General features: G+C 47.8%; 1 protein-coding gene across 1 annotated transcript; it reads left to right on the top strand.

Annotated features, from left to right (window-relative positions):
* The first annotated feature begins 591 nt into the window (after positions 1 to 591).
* Positions 592 to 2,262, top strand: LOC112872451 (probable O-methyltransferase 2). Its single transcript, XM_025935531.1, has 2 exons — positions 592 to 1,477; positions 1,649 to 2,262. The coding sequence occupies exons 1-2, from the start codon at positions 674 to 676 to the stop codon at positions 1,946 to 1,948; spliced, it is 1,104 nt and encodes a 367-aa protein (XP_025791316.1). The 5' UTR covers positions 592 to 673; the 3' UTR covers positions 1,949 to 2,262.
* The last annotated feature ends 10,895 nt before the right edge of the window (positions 2,263 to 13,157 follow it).

Here is a 13,157-nt window from a genome sequence, read left to right as displayed (position 1 = left end):
TAGATACATGGCCAATCTATGTAATCGTAGGGGCCGATTCGCAAGCCCACTACGATTATCTTGTGAGCACATCTTGCTTCGCGGCCCACCTTCTGGCCCAGCTAAATTATGGCGATAACAGCGGGTAAGGGAGCGACCCGCCCCTTGAAATATATTTCCAGGGGCGGTCGCATTACCTGCCCCTGCAAACAGCATTTTTAGCTGTGAGAAGTAGGGACGGGTATCACCCTCGCCCCTACTAATGCTGTTTTACCTGTTCATGAAACTATTTTCTGTGCTAATGCTGGGATTGGAGTTGTCGTCGGAGACGAGCATGGGCAGGTTCTGCTGTCCCTATAGTGGGTGATATTCAAGATCATGCAATGACGCAGAGGCAGCTCCATGTGGCATCATTTACAGTGACAGAAACATATCATAATGCATGGTTCCCATGCATGCAAATTATTTTAATGACCTTGCCCTCCACATGTTTCTTAATTTATTCATTTCCGCGATACACATTCAACAATCACATAATCGAGCATAACCAAGTCTAGCTGGATCGCTCAGGTAGGTTGACGCACACTATTTAAATCCTTGCAAGGAACCAATAGCCAAGCAAACACATCAGAGCACACAGACTACGGCAAAGAAAGACAGCGTGAGTGACCGAGCGAGCTAGAGAGACCAGAGAATGGCCGCTGATTCTCGGACCATCATAGCTCCCACTGATGCTGAGCTGCTGCAAGCACAAGCCGACCTATGGCGCCACAGCCTCTACTACCTCACATCCATGGCGCTCAAGTGCGCCGTCGAGCTTCACATCCCAACTGCTATACATAACCTTGGAGGGGCTGCCTCGCTGCCAGACTTGGTAACCGCACTGTCCCTTCCTCAGACTAAGCTTCCGTTCCTCCGCCGCTTGATGCGGCTGCTCATCACGTCAGGCATCTTTGCATCCGAAAGCGGTGCAGACGTGGAGACGTACCGCCTCAACCCACTCTCCTGGCTCCTGGTAGAAGGTGTGGAAGCGGAAGACCACACCTACCAGAAATACTTTGTGCTCGCCACGGTCTCACGGCATTATCTTGAGGCTGGATTGTCTCTAGCTGACTGGTTCAAGAAGGATTTGCCTGTGCCAACACCATCGCCATTCGAAGAACTACATGGTGCGCCACTCGTCCATGAGACAACAAAACTCCTTGACGAAGAGCTAGACAGAATTGTCAATGAAGGTGTGGCTGCACATGACAACTTGGCAATTGGAACCATTATTCGGGAGTGCGGTGACCTTTTCAAGGGTGTTCGATCACTGACTGATTGCGGTGGTGGTGATGGCACGACTGTGAGGGGAATCATCAAGGCGTTCCCTGACATCAAGTGTACTGTGCTGGACCTTCCAAAAGTTATTGAGAATGCACCAGCTCATGATTCAGTTAACTATGTCGCGGGTGACATGTTCCACTCGATCCCACCTGCTCAAGCTGTGTTGGTAAAGGTATGAAATGGACAACAAAACTACGGACTCTTTCTCTCATGCTTCAGTACAAATAAAAATTCAGAAATAGAGTTTTGTTTGTCAGATATAGACTCGCCTTTTATAATTTGACAACTAATTTGCTTACCACAATTATGAATTGTTTAACTTACATGACATTTTGTTCTGTAGCTTCTACTGCACTTCTTCAACGATGAGGATTGTGTGAAGATCCTGGAGCAGTGCAGGAAGGCAATTCCTTCAAAAGAAGAGGGAGGGAAGGTGATTATTATAGAAATAGTCGTTGACCCTTCTGTGGGGCCAATAATGTACGAAGCCCAACTCCTGATGGACATGCTCATGATGGTGAATATCAGAGGCAGGCAGCGAGATGAAAATGACTGGCGTGTGATCTTTATGAAAGCAGGTTTCTCCGACTATAAGATTGTTAAGAAAATAGGAGCTCGTGGTGTCATCGAAGTTTACCCGTAACACTGCACACCCTTAAATTATGCTCAATGTGTGGTGTAGTATTGAGGGGACCATGTGATGTGAGGATATAAATAAACGGAGTGCCTCATTTCCTAGAGAAAGGTTGATGGATCTGAAAGCAGTTGAGCTATTCGGATTTCATGCATTGAGATCCACATGTAGCTGCTGTTTGAAATAGACTAGAGCACTCTTCGTGGTTTCCAGCAGTCTGCTATGTTTGTTTGACTTTGATCATATATAATGGATGGTTGTTTGTTGATATATGTATGTTATGTAAAACCACGATAAGTTATGCAATGTGTAATTTATCATTATATATCACTGCATAGTACCACTATTTGTATGACACTGGTAAATACAGGAATCAAACCACATGAGCTGGCAACAATTTTGAAATCATTGCAATTAGCTCATAATGCAACGACTCTTATCCGAACATAATGAGATGTTGTGTTGCCTAAGATGAGAATAGCATTCTACTAACACTACGTCAAAAATCATCAAAGGGGACGCCTAAATCTGCGACGTGAAAAAGAAACATGCCACTAATGTAAAATTAGTGATGGCCACAGTTACAACGTGTCACCAATGTCTTCGACGTGAAAAAAAATACCTTTGGTGCAGATGTATCAGAAACATGATTCAACAAAATGTGTCATCAATCAGGGACAATCTATCATTATAGACAGATCACAAATATAGTTATTCGTTAGAGACTCGAATTGTTTAAATGCATCACCAATGACTTAAACCTGAAATCCCGGAACCAAAATTTTAGTTTAATCCAGTTCAACGCAGCTCGGCTAGACGGAACTGATAGGTTCAGTTCCTTGGCTTTTATAAAATTTGGTTACCTGAGAATGAGAACCGAACGGTTTCTTAAATTTCATAAGACCGACGATTTCAGTTTCAACTAGTTCGATTCAGTTTTCAATTCCAATCAAAATGACCAATCCTCAAATTCAGAGACAAAAAGATTGTCAAATCTAGATAATCGATCCGAAATCAACATGCAAAATTGATCCCAAATCAACAGACAAAATTACAACAACACTTGCAGCCTTGGGGGAGGGGAGGAAGAGGCGCCTTGCAGCCGCTAGGAGGAGGCGGTGGCCCTTGTGGAGAAGGAGGCACCACCAGCCCTCCAAGCTCCATGCGCCTGCAGTGGCGGGGGAGGGGAGGACGAGGCGCCAGATCTTTGAGCATCAGAAGAACCAGCGGGAGGAGGAGCAGCGCCGAGAGCATGCGCTAATTTTGAGATGAATCTTTCTAACGATGCAAGCTTCCATGTAAGCTTTTGGATGTCCTTTTTCTCATGGTTTGCCTGAATGTCCCTCTTCAAAATCATGCAACAACCAACGAATTTCCCAACTCTGACCCCCCCCCCCTCCCCAACAACCAAAAAAGAAGAAAAAAAGACATTTTTCTGCTAAGGCCATGCTGCGAAAGGTTTTACAAAGTTTTCGAAGGTTCTGAATATTGATTTGCACTTTTTAACTTTCGATGACTATGTGGTCTGTCTATGCTGAAATTTTTCTTGCCAAATGTGGTCCGAGGACTACCTTTGTCATTTTAGAGAACTTAGCCCTGCTTTTTATAAGGGTTTGAGCATTCTGATGAAGCAATAATGTCCGTATTATAGACAAACTTTATTTTAAAATTATAGAGCTCGATGAGATCTTAAAATTTGTAGTATAAAATTTTTTCATTTGAGATTATTTTGATGCTTAAATATTCAATAAAAGTTCTCAGACCTATCAAACTATCTTAGAAGCAAATAAGGTCAACATCAATTTTTTTCATTTGAGATTATTTAGATGCTCCATGAATGGATAGCTGAGGTAAAGCGAGATTGTAGTGAAGATGCCAATGAATCAGCTGGGTTAGCTAGAGATGTAATGTTCACTCAGCGGTTTGGTTGTGCAAGTGTAAATGTGCGTTTTAGACCTAACAATATCTCTGTATAGTTAATAAAAGCACTCCCTTTACCCGCATAAAAAGAACTACACAAACAATACAAAGAAGCATTTAACTTTATGATTGAAATCTTAACGCACGAACGACAACAACCAGTAACGAGAAAACAACTTGAACTGAAACAAAATACAAAAAAATGCTGCATGCATGCGACATAGCTGTTTTTGGGTCCAATAGAGAGGGTCCTGATGCCGGCATATAGTGACATCATAGAAAATATTGTAGTAGAAGTAGTATTCACGAAGTAGAAAGCTAAGCAACATGCATCAATAATGGAAGCATGGAGGTAGTGGGGAGTCCATCAGTGTGTCGATGCTGCAGAGGATTATGCAGCACAATAAACCGGAAGCTAGCTGTGTGATTATTCGTGTCAGGTGCCTATTGTAGTACACTGAACTAAGGCTGTGTTTGCATCCAAGTGCTAATGTTTAAAGTGCTAAATTTTAGCACTAGTGTATCCAAATAGGAGTGCTAATGGAGTGGACTAAACTTTAGCCAACACTTAAAAACTTTAACAAGAGTATAAGTGCTAATAGGTGTTAAAATTTAGCATTCAACTTTAGCTCATCCAAATAGATCTTAAATGAGGTGTATCATATTTTCTCTTGTGTTATGTATATAATATATGTCACTCAATTACTTGAATGGACCGGCCTTGTTCGAAAATAGAGGGAATTGTGTGTGTGTGATTTGCGCTACATCAGTAAAAAGTAAACATCTCCAATTAATCATATGTAAAAATATCCTTACTCTTCAAAAGAAAAGCTCTTCAATTGGACATGGTTTATTTCGACATTCTAAATGCGAAGCTATTGTTTGAATTATTCAATCCGCCCTTAAACATATGAGATATAGCATACCCACGTGCGAGAGATGACCATAATCTTAAACATATGAGATATAGCATACCCACGTGCGAGAGATGACCATAAGACACAAAACATCCGCATGAAACTACTACTGGCCTTACATACCCGATATAAGATGCATGTAGATAGTCGGTAACTCGGTACACGTACCCCCTTGCTGGCCAAAGCCCTACATTCTCAGGTACAGGTCGACCTTGGGCACGGGGTTGTTGTCGCTGGCGTTGAAGGAGTGCGTCCGGAGCAGGAACGACGACGCCGCGGAACCCGCCAGTGCCCCCTACGACAGCGAGCTCCCTGACCTCGTCGAGGATGGCCTCCCTGCCGTGAACACCACGTTGGCGGAGAGCATCAGCTGGTCTGCCGGCCGGGATGCCATGAGGTGGAAACCCTGCACCACGCCTGACAGCGCGGGACGCTGCGTTGGCCCCTCTATCAGCGGGTCGTGGATCGCGTACATATTGCCAAACCGGTTGAGGGGTTGTTAAAACTATATATCTACATTTGCTAAAATGATCCAGAATTTGAAACGGAGGGAGTAGGATTCTTCCAGCGGTGGAGGCTCAGCCAATAAGCATGTTTATTTATATTTTTAATATAAATACTTGTATATTCTCCATTTTGTTTATGTGATAAGTCCATCTTACACTTGAACATGCCACCCAATCTGAAAAACAAGCTTGAACTCAAAAACCAAGAATGATTGATAACTCAACTCTCAAAACCATTAAGAACACCCCCTTGAGGCCCTGACCAGGTCAAAATGTTTTTTCAGCCGATTTTGCTGATGTGGTAGTATGATCCACATATTCTGGTTCACATAATTTTTTTGCCACATCACCTGTACCACGCCTACATATAAGACTTAACTTCCCATTCCTCCCTTCTTTTTCTCCTCCTCTTCCATCTCTCTCCCCTATTCTCCCAGCCTCTCATCCATTGCTCGAGTGGAGGGCCAACACTGGAGCACAAGGGTAGGACCGATGGTGCAAAATGGGCAGCGGCAACGCGGTCACGCATAGTATCGACAGGAGGTGCGGGTGAAATCAGAAGCAGAGCAAGTGAATTAGGCAGCGGTACACACAAAATTAGAGGCACCATGGGCAAAATCGAGGAGGCGGCGGCGGGCAAGCAACAAGGCTGCAGCATGCGGGACAAAGGGGGGCATGTGATAGGTCCAGGCGACGGCGCGGCGAGCAACCACTACCGCAGATCGGTTTTCCTGTGATGGTGGGAAGTACTCCCTTCGGCTGGCCTCCTCACGTCACGGAAGGATCAATCATGCCTAACGTGCTCAGACGACCAACCGGAATCCAATCCACCGGATGGGGACGCTTCTTCGATCCTCGCCCGCACTGAAAATAGGACCTGGCGCAAACGAAAACTTTTTCCAGGGGAGCGAGGCGGGAGGCAAACAGTAGGCTGGCCCACATAACATAGCGAAAAGAAAGAGCGTGAGGATGCCCGGGCTCCCAATTTCCTGTCTTCCATCTCGCTCTCCTTCCCCTCCCCATGCTACTCCACACCATTGCTCCTCACCAAGCTGCTCCATACTGCATCTGCTCCTCTCTTCAACCCAGCCATCAGCCCCTCCTCCACCAGATCGCCACAATCCCTAAGCCGCCGCCGCCAGAGTCCCCATATATAGCTAGGCCAGTCAGTCGCTACCCCAAAATCCTGTAACCCTAGCTCCGGCGCCGCCACCCAAGCAACATCGTTGCTTTAGCTTCGTGACGGTATATGGACTTTCCGTGACGGATTCGTCCGTCAGGCAAAAAGTTTTCTGATGTAGTGAGCAGCAGACGCACCTGGCGGAGGCCACGGCTACCCAAGGCGAGCAGTGTAGGCGTAGGCACACGGGTGGCATGCGGCTGGCCATCACGGTGCGCGTGCTGTACTTGGGCGGGGCAGGGCTACCACCAGCCAGGGCTCCAAGCAACTTTCCACCGGCTGGATGGGATGACGGTGGTGCGGCAGCATGTGAGGAAGTGTGGTGTGGAGTAGGAGAGGGGGAGGAGGCAGAGATAAGGGGAGGAAGAAATTACTCATAGGTGGGGTCTACTTCCGCACAATAAATTTGGTAGACTCCGACATGTGGGTCTTTTTATCACATCATCAAAACCACTTGTAAAACAGTTATTACTTGGTAATGGGGATAATTTGATCGGTATTGAAAGCTGAGATATGGAAGAAGCCTATTTTTTTAGTTGAGGGGTGTTTTTTAGATTTCAATACAAGATCGGGGTAACATTGACTTTTCTCTTCTTTTATTTAATATATGACTTTGATATGGAATCAACAATTTAAAATTCATGATTTATACTTTTTGCATCTAGACTCAGATGTTGACAAATTCTACAAAAAATATAAGTTTCAAAGAGAACTTTGCAGTTAAATTTTAGAAGTTGTTTAGATGCTCAAATAGTTGAGGAAAGTTTTAGCCAACAAAGGTGGAAGGGATTTAAACTGTCTATTACTATTAGCAATAAAGTATAGATGGGATGGTAAGAAAAGATGCATGAGTTAAAGATCATGGGTTCTATGTCTGGAAACCACATCGGGTTTGTTAAAGACTGGTCCCTCCTCCTCGCACGAGAGCGATCACCGTCCCTACGCACCCTTCGCACGCTGCCTCAAAATCAACGCGAAGTCTTCTCTCCTTTCTCTCCTCTCGCCACCGCCACTGCCCCACTGCCGCCATTCCTCTCCTCTGTTTCTCCTTCCTCGGCGCCGTCGCAGCGCCTGCCTCCACGGTGGCGCGAGCATGCCATCGCTCCTGCGCCCCTCCCTCTCATCTCTTCGGTGAATGGTCCGACTCCAAATTCCTCTCCAACTTTAGATCTAGCGAGGAGCAGAGCTCCACACAAGAAGCGTGCGAGATCTACGGTGACTACGTGCCCATCATCCCGTCGCTCAACTTCCGCAAGGCGTCTTCAAGGTTGTGGCATAGGAGCCAGTCCAGCTACTGGTGATAGTAGAGAGGAATTGATCAACGACACCTTGAATTGATCTCATGGACATATTTATACACGAGCAGTACATGTGCATGAGCTAACTAACTCTATCCTAGTTTACAGAGGAGACGGAGTAGCGGCGCGTGGATAACATGGTCGTTCTGGCATGGCGCGGACGTCCAGCAGAGCGAGGAAAGCGGAGCGCGTGCGTCGTGCAGAGCGCAGAGAGCAGGCGCCGTTCGCTGTCATCGCAGGCGTCGCGAGTCGTGGAGCTGAGCACAGATGCGTCGTTAACACCCCCCGGCAGTCTCAGCGGTCGTCTGGCCCACGCAGAGACTGGATCTGAAATCTTCAAACAGTGAGGTTGGCAGTCCCTTTGTGAAAATATCCGCAAATTGCCTGGCACTTGGAATCTGCAGAACTCGTAGTTTACCTAGGGCGACTTTCTCACTAACAAAGTGTATGTCAAGATTGATGTGTTTTGTCCTCCAATGATGCCTGTATTCCTAGCCATGTTGACGCTCGAAATGTTGTCACAGTAAGCAATTGTGGCCTTTGGGACATCGCAGTGTAGCTCGCCGAGTAGATGTCTCAGCCATAAGCATTATGAATCGACGTTCGCCACGCCTCTGTATTCTTCCTCCGCGCTGGACCGTGAGACGGTAGTCTGTCTTTTGGAGGACCAGGAGACAAGTGAGTCGCGGAGGTAGATGCAAAAACCGGAGGTTGAACTCCGGGTTTCTGGACACCCAGCCCAATCTATGCGTCTGTATAGGCGGTGATCGTCGGTAAATTCATGGCATGAATGTGAAGCCCGAGTGAAATTGTGCCCTTGACGTACCGTAGGATCCTTTTGAGCAGAGCGGCGTAGCTGTCACGAGGTGAGTGCATATGCAGGCATACTTGCTGAACCGCGTATGCGATGTCTGGCCTTGTTATCGTGAGATATTGGAGTGCTCCCGCCATGCTGCGGTACAAGGAGCCATCCTTGATCAGTGCACCGTCATTGCTGGAGAGCTTCGGATTCGTGTCAGCAGGTGTGGACATGGGCTTGCAATTTGTCATCCCTGCTCGCTCGAGGAGGTCGATGGCGTACGCGGTCTGGGAGAGCTGAAACCCCATTGCTGTTCGCTGGACGTGAACACCCAGGAAGTGACTGATCGGCCCCATGTCCTTCAGTGCAAAGGCCGAGCGAAGATTGGCGATGATGTTCTGCAGCAAGGGCATGCTCGACGTGGAGAGGATCATGTCATCGACATAGTGCAGGAGATACGCCATGTCGTTGCCTTGCCGGAAGACAAAGAGGGAGGAGTCTGCTCGGGACTGCTTGAATCCTGATGTTGTGACGTGGGTGACGAAGCGATCAAACCACGCTCGAGGAGCTTGTCGGAGGCCATATAGGGAGCGGGACAGAAGATAGACGTCGCGCGGGCGTCCTGGGTCCTCAAACCCAGTCGGCTGCTGACAGAGAACATGCTCTTGGATGTTGCTGCGGAGGAAGGCGTTGGACACGCCGAGTTGATGCGCTGGCCAGTTCTCCAATGCAATCAGCGGGAGCACCGTGCGGATCGTGGCAGGATTTACGACCGGGGAGAACGTCTCGCCGAAGTGGGTCCCGGGTCATTGATGGAAGCCGCGCACGACCCAGCGTGCCTTGTACCGTGCCAGGGAGCCGTCAGAGTTGCGTTTGTGGGTGAAAACCCACTTGCCGGTGATGACCCGAGCATCGCTTGGTTGAGGAACAAGCGTCCAAGTTAAAGGAGCTGCACTATGAATTAGCAGGGTACGTACACAATCATTGATGGTTCGAAGAACCCTCTCAGCCTTCCCATTTTGCTGTGAGGTATAGGGACAAGAGAGACGGAAAGTGGTTCCGTGCATTGTCAGAAAATTGCGCATCAAAATGGAATCAAATTCCTTTCCGTTATTGGTCTGCAAGGCAAGAATGGGTAGGCGAAATTTCCTATGAACATAGGAGAAGAAGGAGCGAATGATAGGTAACACCTCAGACTTTTGTCGCACTGGTAACGTCCAAACATAGTGTGTAAAATCATCAAGAAGCACAACGTAATATTTGTAGCCAGTGTGACTTTAAATAGGTGACGTCCAAACATCCGAGTTAATTAATTGGAAAGGGAAATAAGTAGTGGTTTCTGATGGACGAAGGGAAGTCGAACATGCTTGCCTAACTGACAGGATTGGCAAGAGTGTGCCGCAGATTTATTACAAATAAAATTGAAACTGCGGAGGATCTGCTGTAGAGGACCAGAGCCGGGGTGCCCAAGAAGGAGATACCACAACTCCACTGGTGTCAAGGTGGATGCGGCGGTGTTGTGGCAACCGTAGAGGGTAGAGGTCCCCGGAGCTCTCACGTCGGAGCCTCACCGTTGTGGTTTGTCGATCCTTTATAGAGAAACCACTAGGGTCAAATTCAATGGAAACATGATTATCACGGGTAATCTGTTTCACAGAGATGAGATTCTTTACGAGAGGAGTGACCAAGATGTTACATAGATGCAAGGGAGAAGAAGATGTTGGAATGGTGGTGGAGGTTGTCCGTGTGACAGGAAGCCTGGCACCGTTTCCGACTGTAACAAAGGTGGAAAAAGGGATAGGGGTGGGGGAAGAGAGTGTACCAGAGGCAGAGGACATGTGTGTCGAGGCTCCCATGTCGAGATACCATTCTCCGGTGTTGGAAGGAGGTGTGGCGACGCCAGCGCTGTTCAGGGCAGTGTAGAGGCTGCTAGGATCCCAGCCCTGCGCGCCCGAGTTGGAGAACTCCGGCGGCGCGGGAAGAATTTTTTAAAAAAAGGTTAAAAATTAAATTCGAAAAAGGGTGCCGATTTGGAAAATTTTTAAAAATGGGTAACTCCCGCCCGATCAACGGGCGGGAGGCGTGGGGCCGGACACCTCCCGCCCATCCAACGGGCGGGAGGTGCCAAATCTTTTCCCAGGCCCCTCCCGAGGGCCTCTTCACGAATAATAAATTTTCTTATTCGCGAAGAGGCCCTCCCACGGCGGCAAAGGCATCCCGCCCGCCCAACGGGCGGGAGGTGGCTTTTTCTTATTTTTTATTCAAATTTATGTTTTACGAACTATTTAAAATTCATACTTTTTTCAAATATAAGATTTATTCGCCATACTCTTTTGTATACATATAAAATTTTAGTTCAATTTTACGAAGAAGATTATGATATCTAAAACTCGTACGAAGATGGTTAAGCGATAACGTTTTGCAACGTAGAATCTAAATATTACAATAGTACGATACATCAAGCCATTAAAAATAAAATAGTATGATAAAAATAGTTTAAATATATAGAGTCCACCAAATCAGGAGTATCTACTCCGCCTGTCCCGATCCTCGCGCTCTCTCGTTCCTCCCCCCTAGTCCTAGGCCGTCGGCGTATGTGCCCCTCCGAGTACGTGAGTGCATCTGGAGCACGGTGAGGATGAGGCGGAGGAGGCGCCGGCGTGAACGGGTCATCCTAGGACTGTAGAGGTGGAGCGTCACACGTCTGGGAGGGGCCAATGATGTCTGGCCCGGCGCCGCCGCCCTCCAACTCCGACAAACTGACAGAGCCGCCATCCCAGTCCGGCACACCAAACAGACCACCGTGTGCAGGAGCTCCCATCGACCACGCATGCTGAGTACAGCCCTGAGAATACGGAGCAGCTGGCGTCGAACCCGACGGGAGAGATGTTCCTGGAGCATAGGCGCCAAACGTCTGAGGCTCCATTCTTGCAGGAGGAGGCCCCATTGCCGTCGAGTGTATGACTATAAAAACAAACGAAATTAGTCGTGTAAATCAAAGTTGATCGAAATGGCAATTATAAAAGACTTACAGCTCGAACTGGCAGCAGTACCGCTGGACGCTGCGTGTGGTGCTGCAGAGGTCGATGGGCCAGCCGTGTACACATGGGCGGACGCATGAGATGAACTGGAGGCCCCCACGTCATCTCTGCTGCAACACGTCAGAGCACGTAACGCTCGCGTCAAGTTGTCATGAATCTGATGAAAGCTCTCTTTGTACTGTGCCTCCGGTACACGTACTCTATGGTCAAACAACGTGATCTGACATGCAGCTTCGACCTCTTCGTAGTGGATCAGATCGATCTGCATAAGTAATGGGAAGCAGAGTAATATTGTTATCAATTTTTTTAAAAAAGATTTAATAATTGAAGTTGCGAAAGACGTAGCGCGCCACGCTGTGCCTGATCACGGTACAAGAGATACGTGTCCGAGATGGTCGGCGGGTGCTGATGCTCCGCGTCATCAATACGTGAAAAAGTGATGTACGGACGCGTGCGAGTGAGGTACCAGCGGAGGTATGCGCCGTAAGACGCCTCTGTGTGTGGCTGCGGCTCGTCCCACACATCGTCAGGTGCGTCTAGCCACCCTCCTATGTACTCCTGCAGCTTGACAACCTAGTTGACTTCGTTGGCATGATATCCCCTGCGCGAATATCTGTTGCAAATATTTGGAAGACAATATTATTTTATGATAACGGTTATATAATTAATAGAAAACAAGTTATCACAAACTTGTGTACGCTGCGCGGCACGGCTTGGAATGCTCGGGGTAGGAGAGGGAAGTGCTGTCGTCGCCCGAACTGCCTCATCACTCGCTCGACGCAGTACGGCTCCACGACAATATCGAACACTAGGTTTGTCTTTGTGAGCCAGTATGCCTCGTCACGCATGCACAGGGAGGACAACCCGTACGGCGCACGTGTCTGGACAGCTGCAGCGGTGTACGGGGTCCAGATGACATCCTGTGGCCGCAACCGATCAAATTCAAACACGAACTGCGGGTATGCTTTTCGGACCTACCGATGTGCCCAGCTCATCTGCAAAATTACACAACTGCGTCGGTACTTTGCATATACAGAAATGTACAACAGTAAATTAAAGAGCTTACCCGTAGATCGGTCCAAAGCGAACCCATCGTGAGGCTGTCCTTGTGCCACAGCCCATACATCTCGGGCGGATAAGGCTCCTCACTGATTAGGGGGCGTGCTATGGCGAATCGCTCGTACGACCTGAGCTGCAGCAGAAGTGGACAGCCTGTGATGACGGCGGTCCTCTCCGTCTTGAAACAGGCTTGGCAAAGGCCTCGGTACGTGGCAGCAAGCACTGCCGATCCCCAGCTCCACCTAGGTACCTGGCCCGGCTCAGCATCCACAATAGCGCGTGCGTACTGGATGAGAACCTTGTCCACATAGTTGCCGCTAGAGCTGCAGAAAAGAGCCTAGCTGAACAACACTACAAGAATTATGATTTTTTATGACAAAAGTCCTCATGACGAGGGCAAATATCATCATATATTGTAACATTAGATGACGACAAAATCTATGTCATCATAAATTCATGAGCCCTTGAACTATTTATGACCACTCTCTTCTTTTGGTC

This window comes from Panicum hallii, chromosome 8 (assembly GCF_002211085.1).
Source record: "Panicum hallii strain FIL2 chromosome 8, PHallii_v3.1, whole genome shotgun sequence".
In the NCBI taxonomy this organism is placed as follows: domain Eukaryota; kingdom Viridiplantae; phylum Streptophyta; class Magnoliopsida; order Poales; family Poaceae; genus Panicum; species Panicum hallii.
Note: the sequence above shows the minus strand (reverse complement) of the source record. Positions and strands in the feature narration are given on the sequence as shown.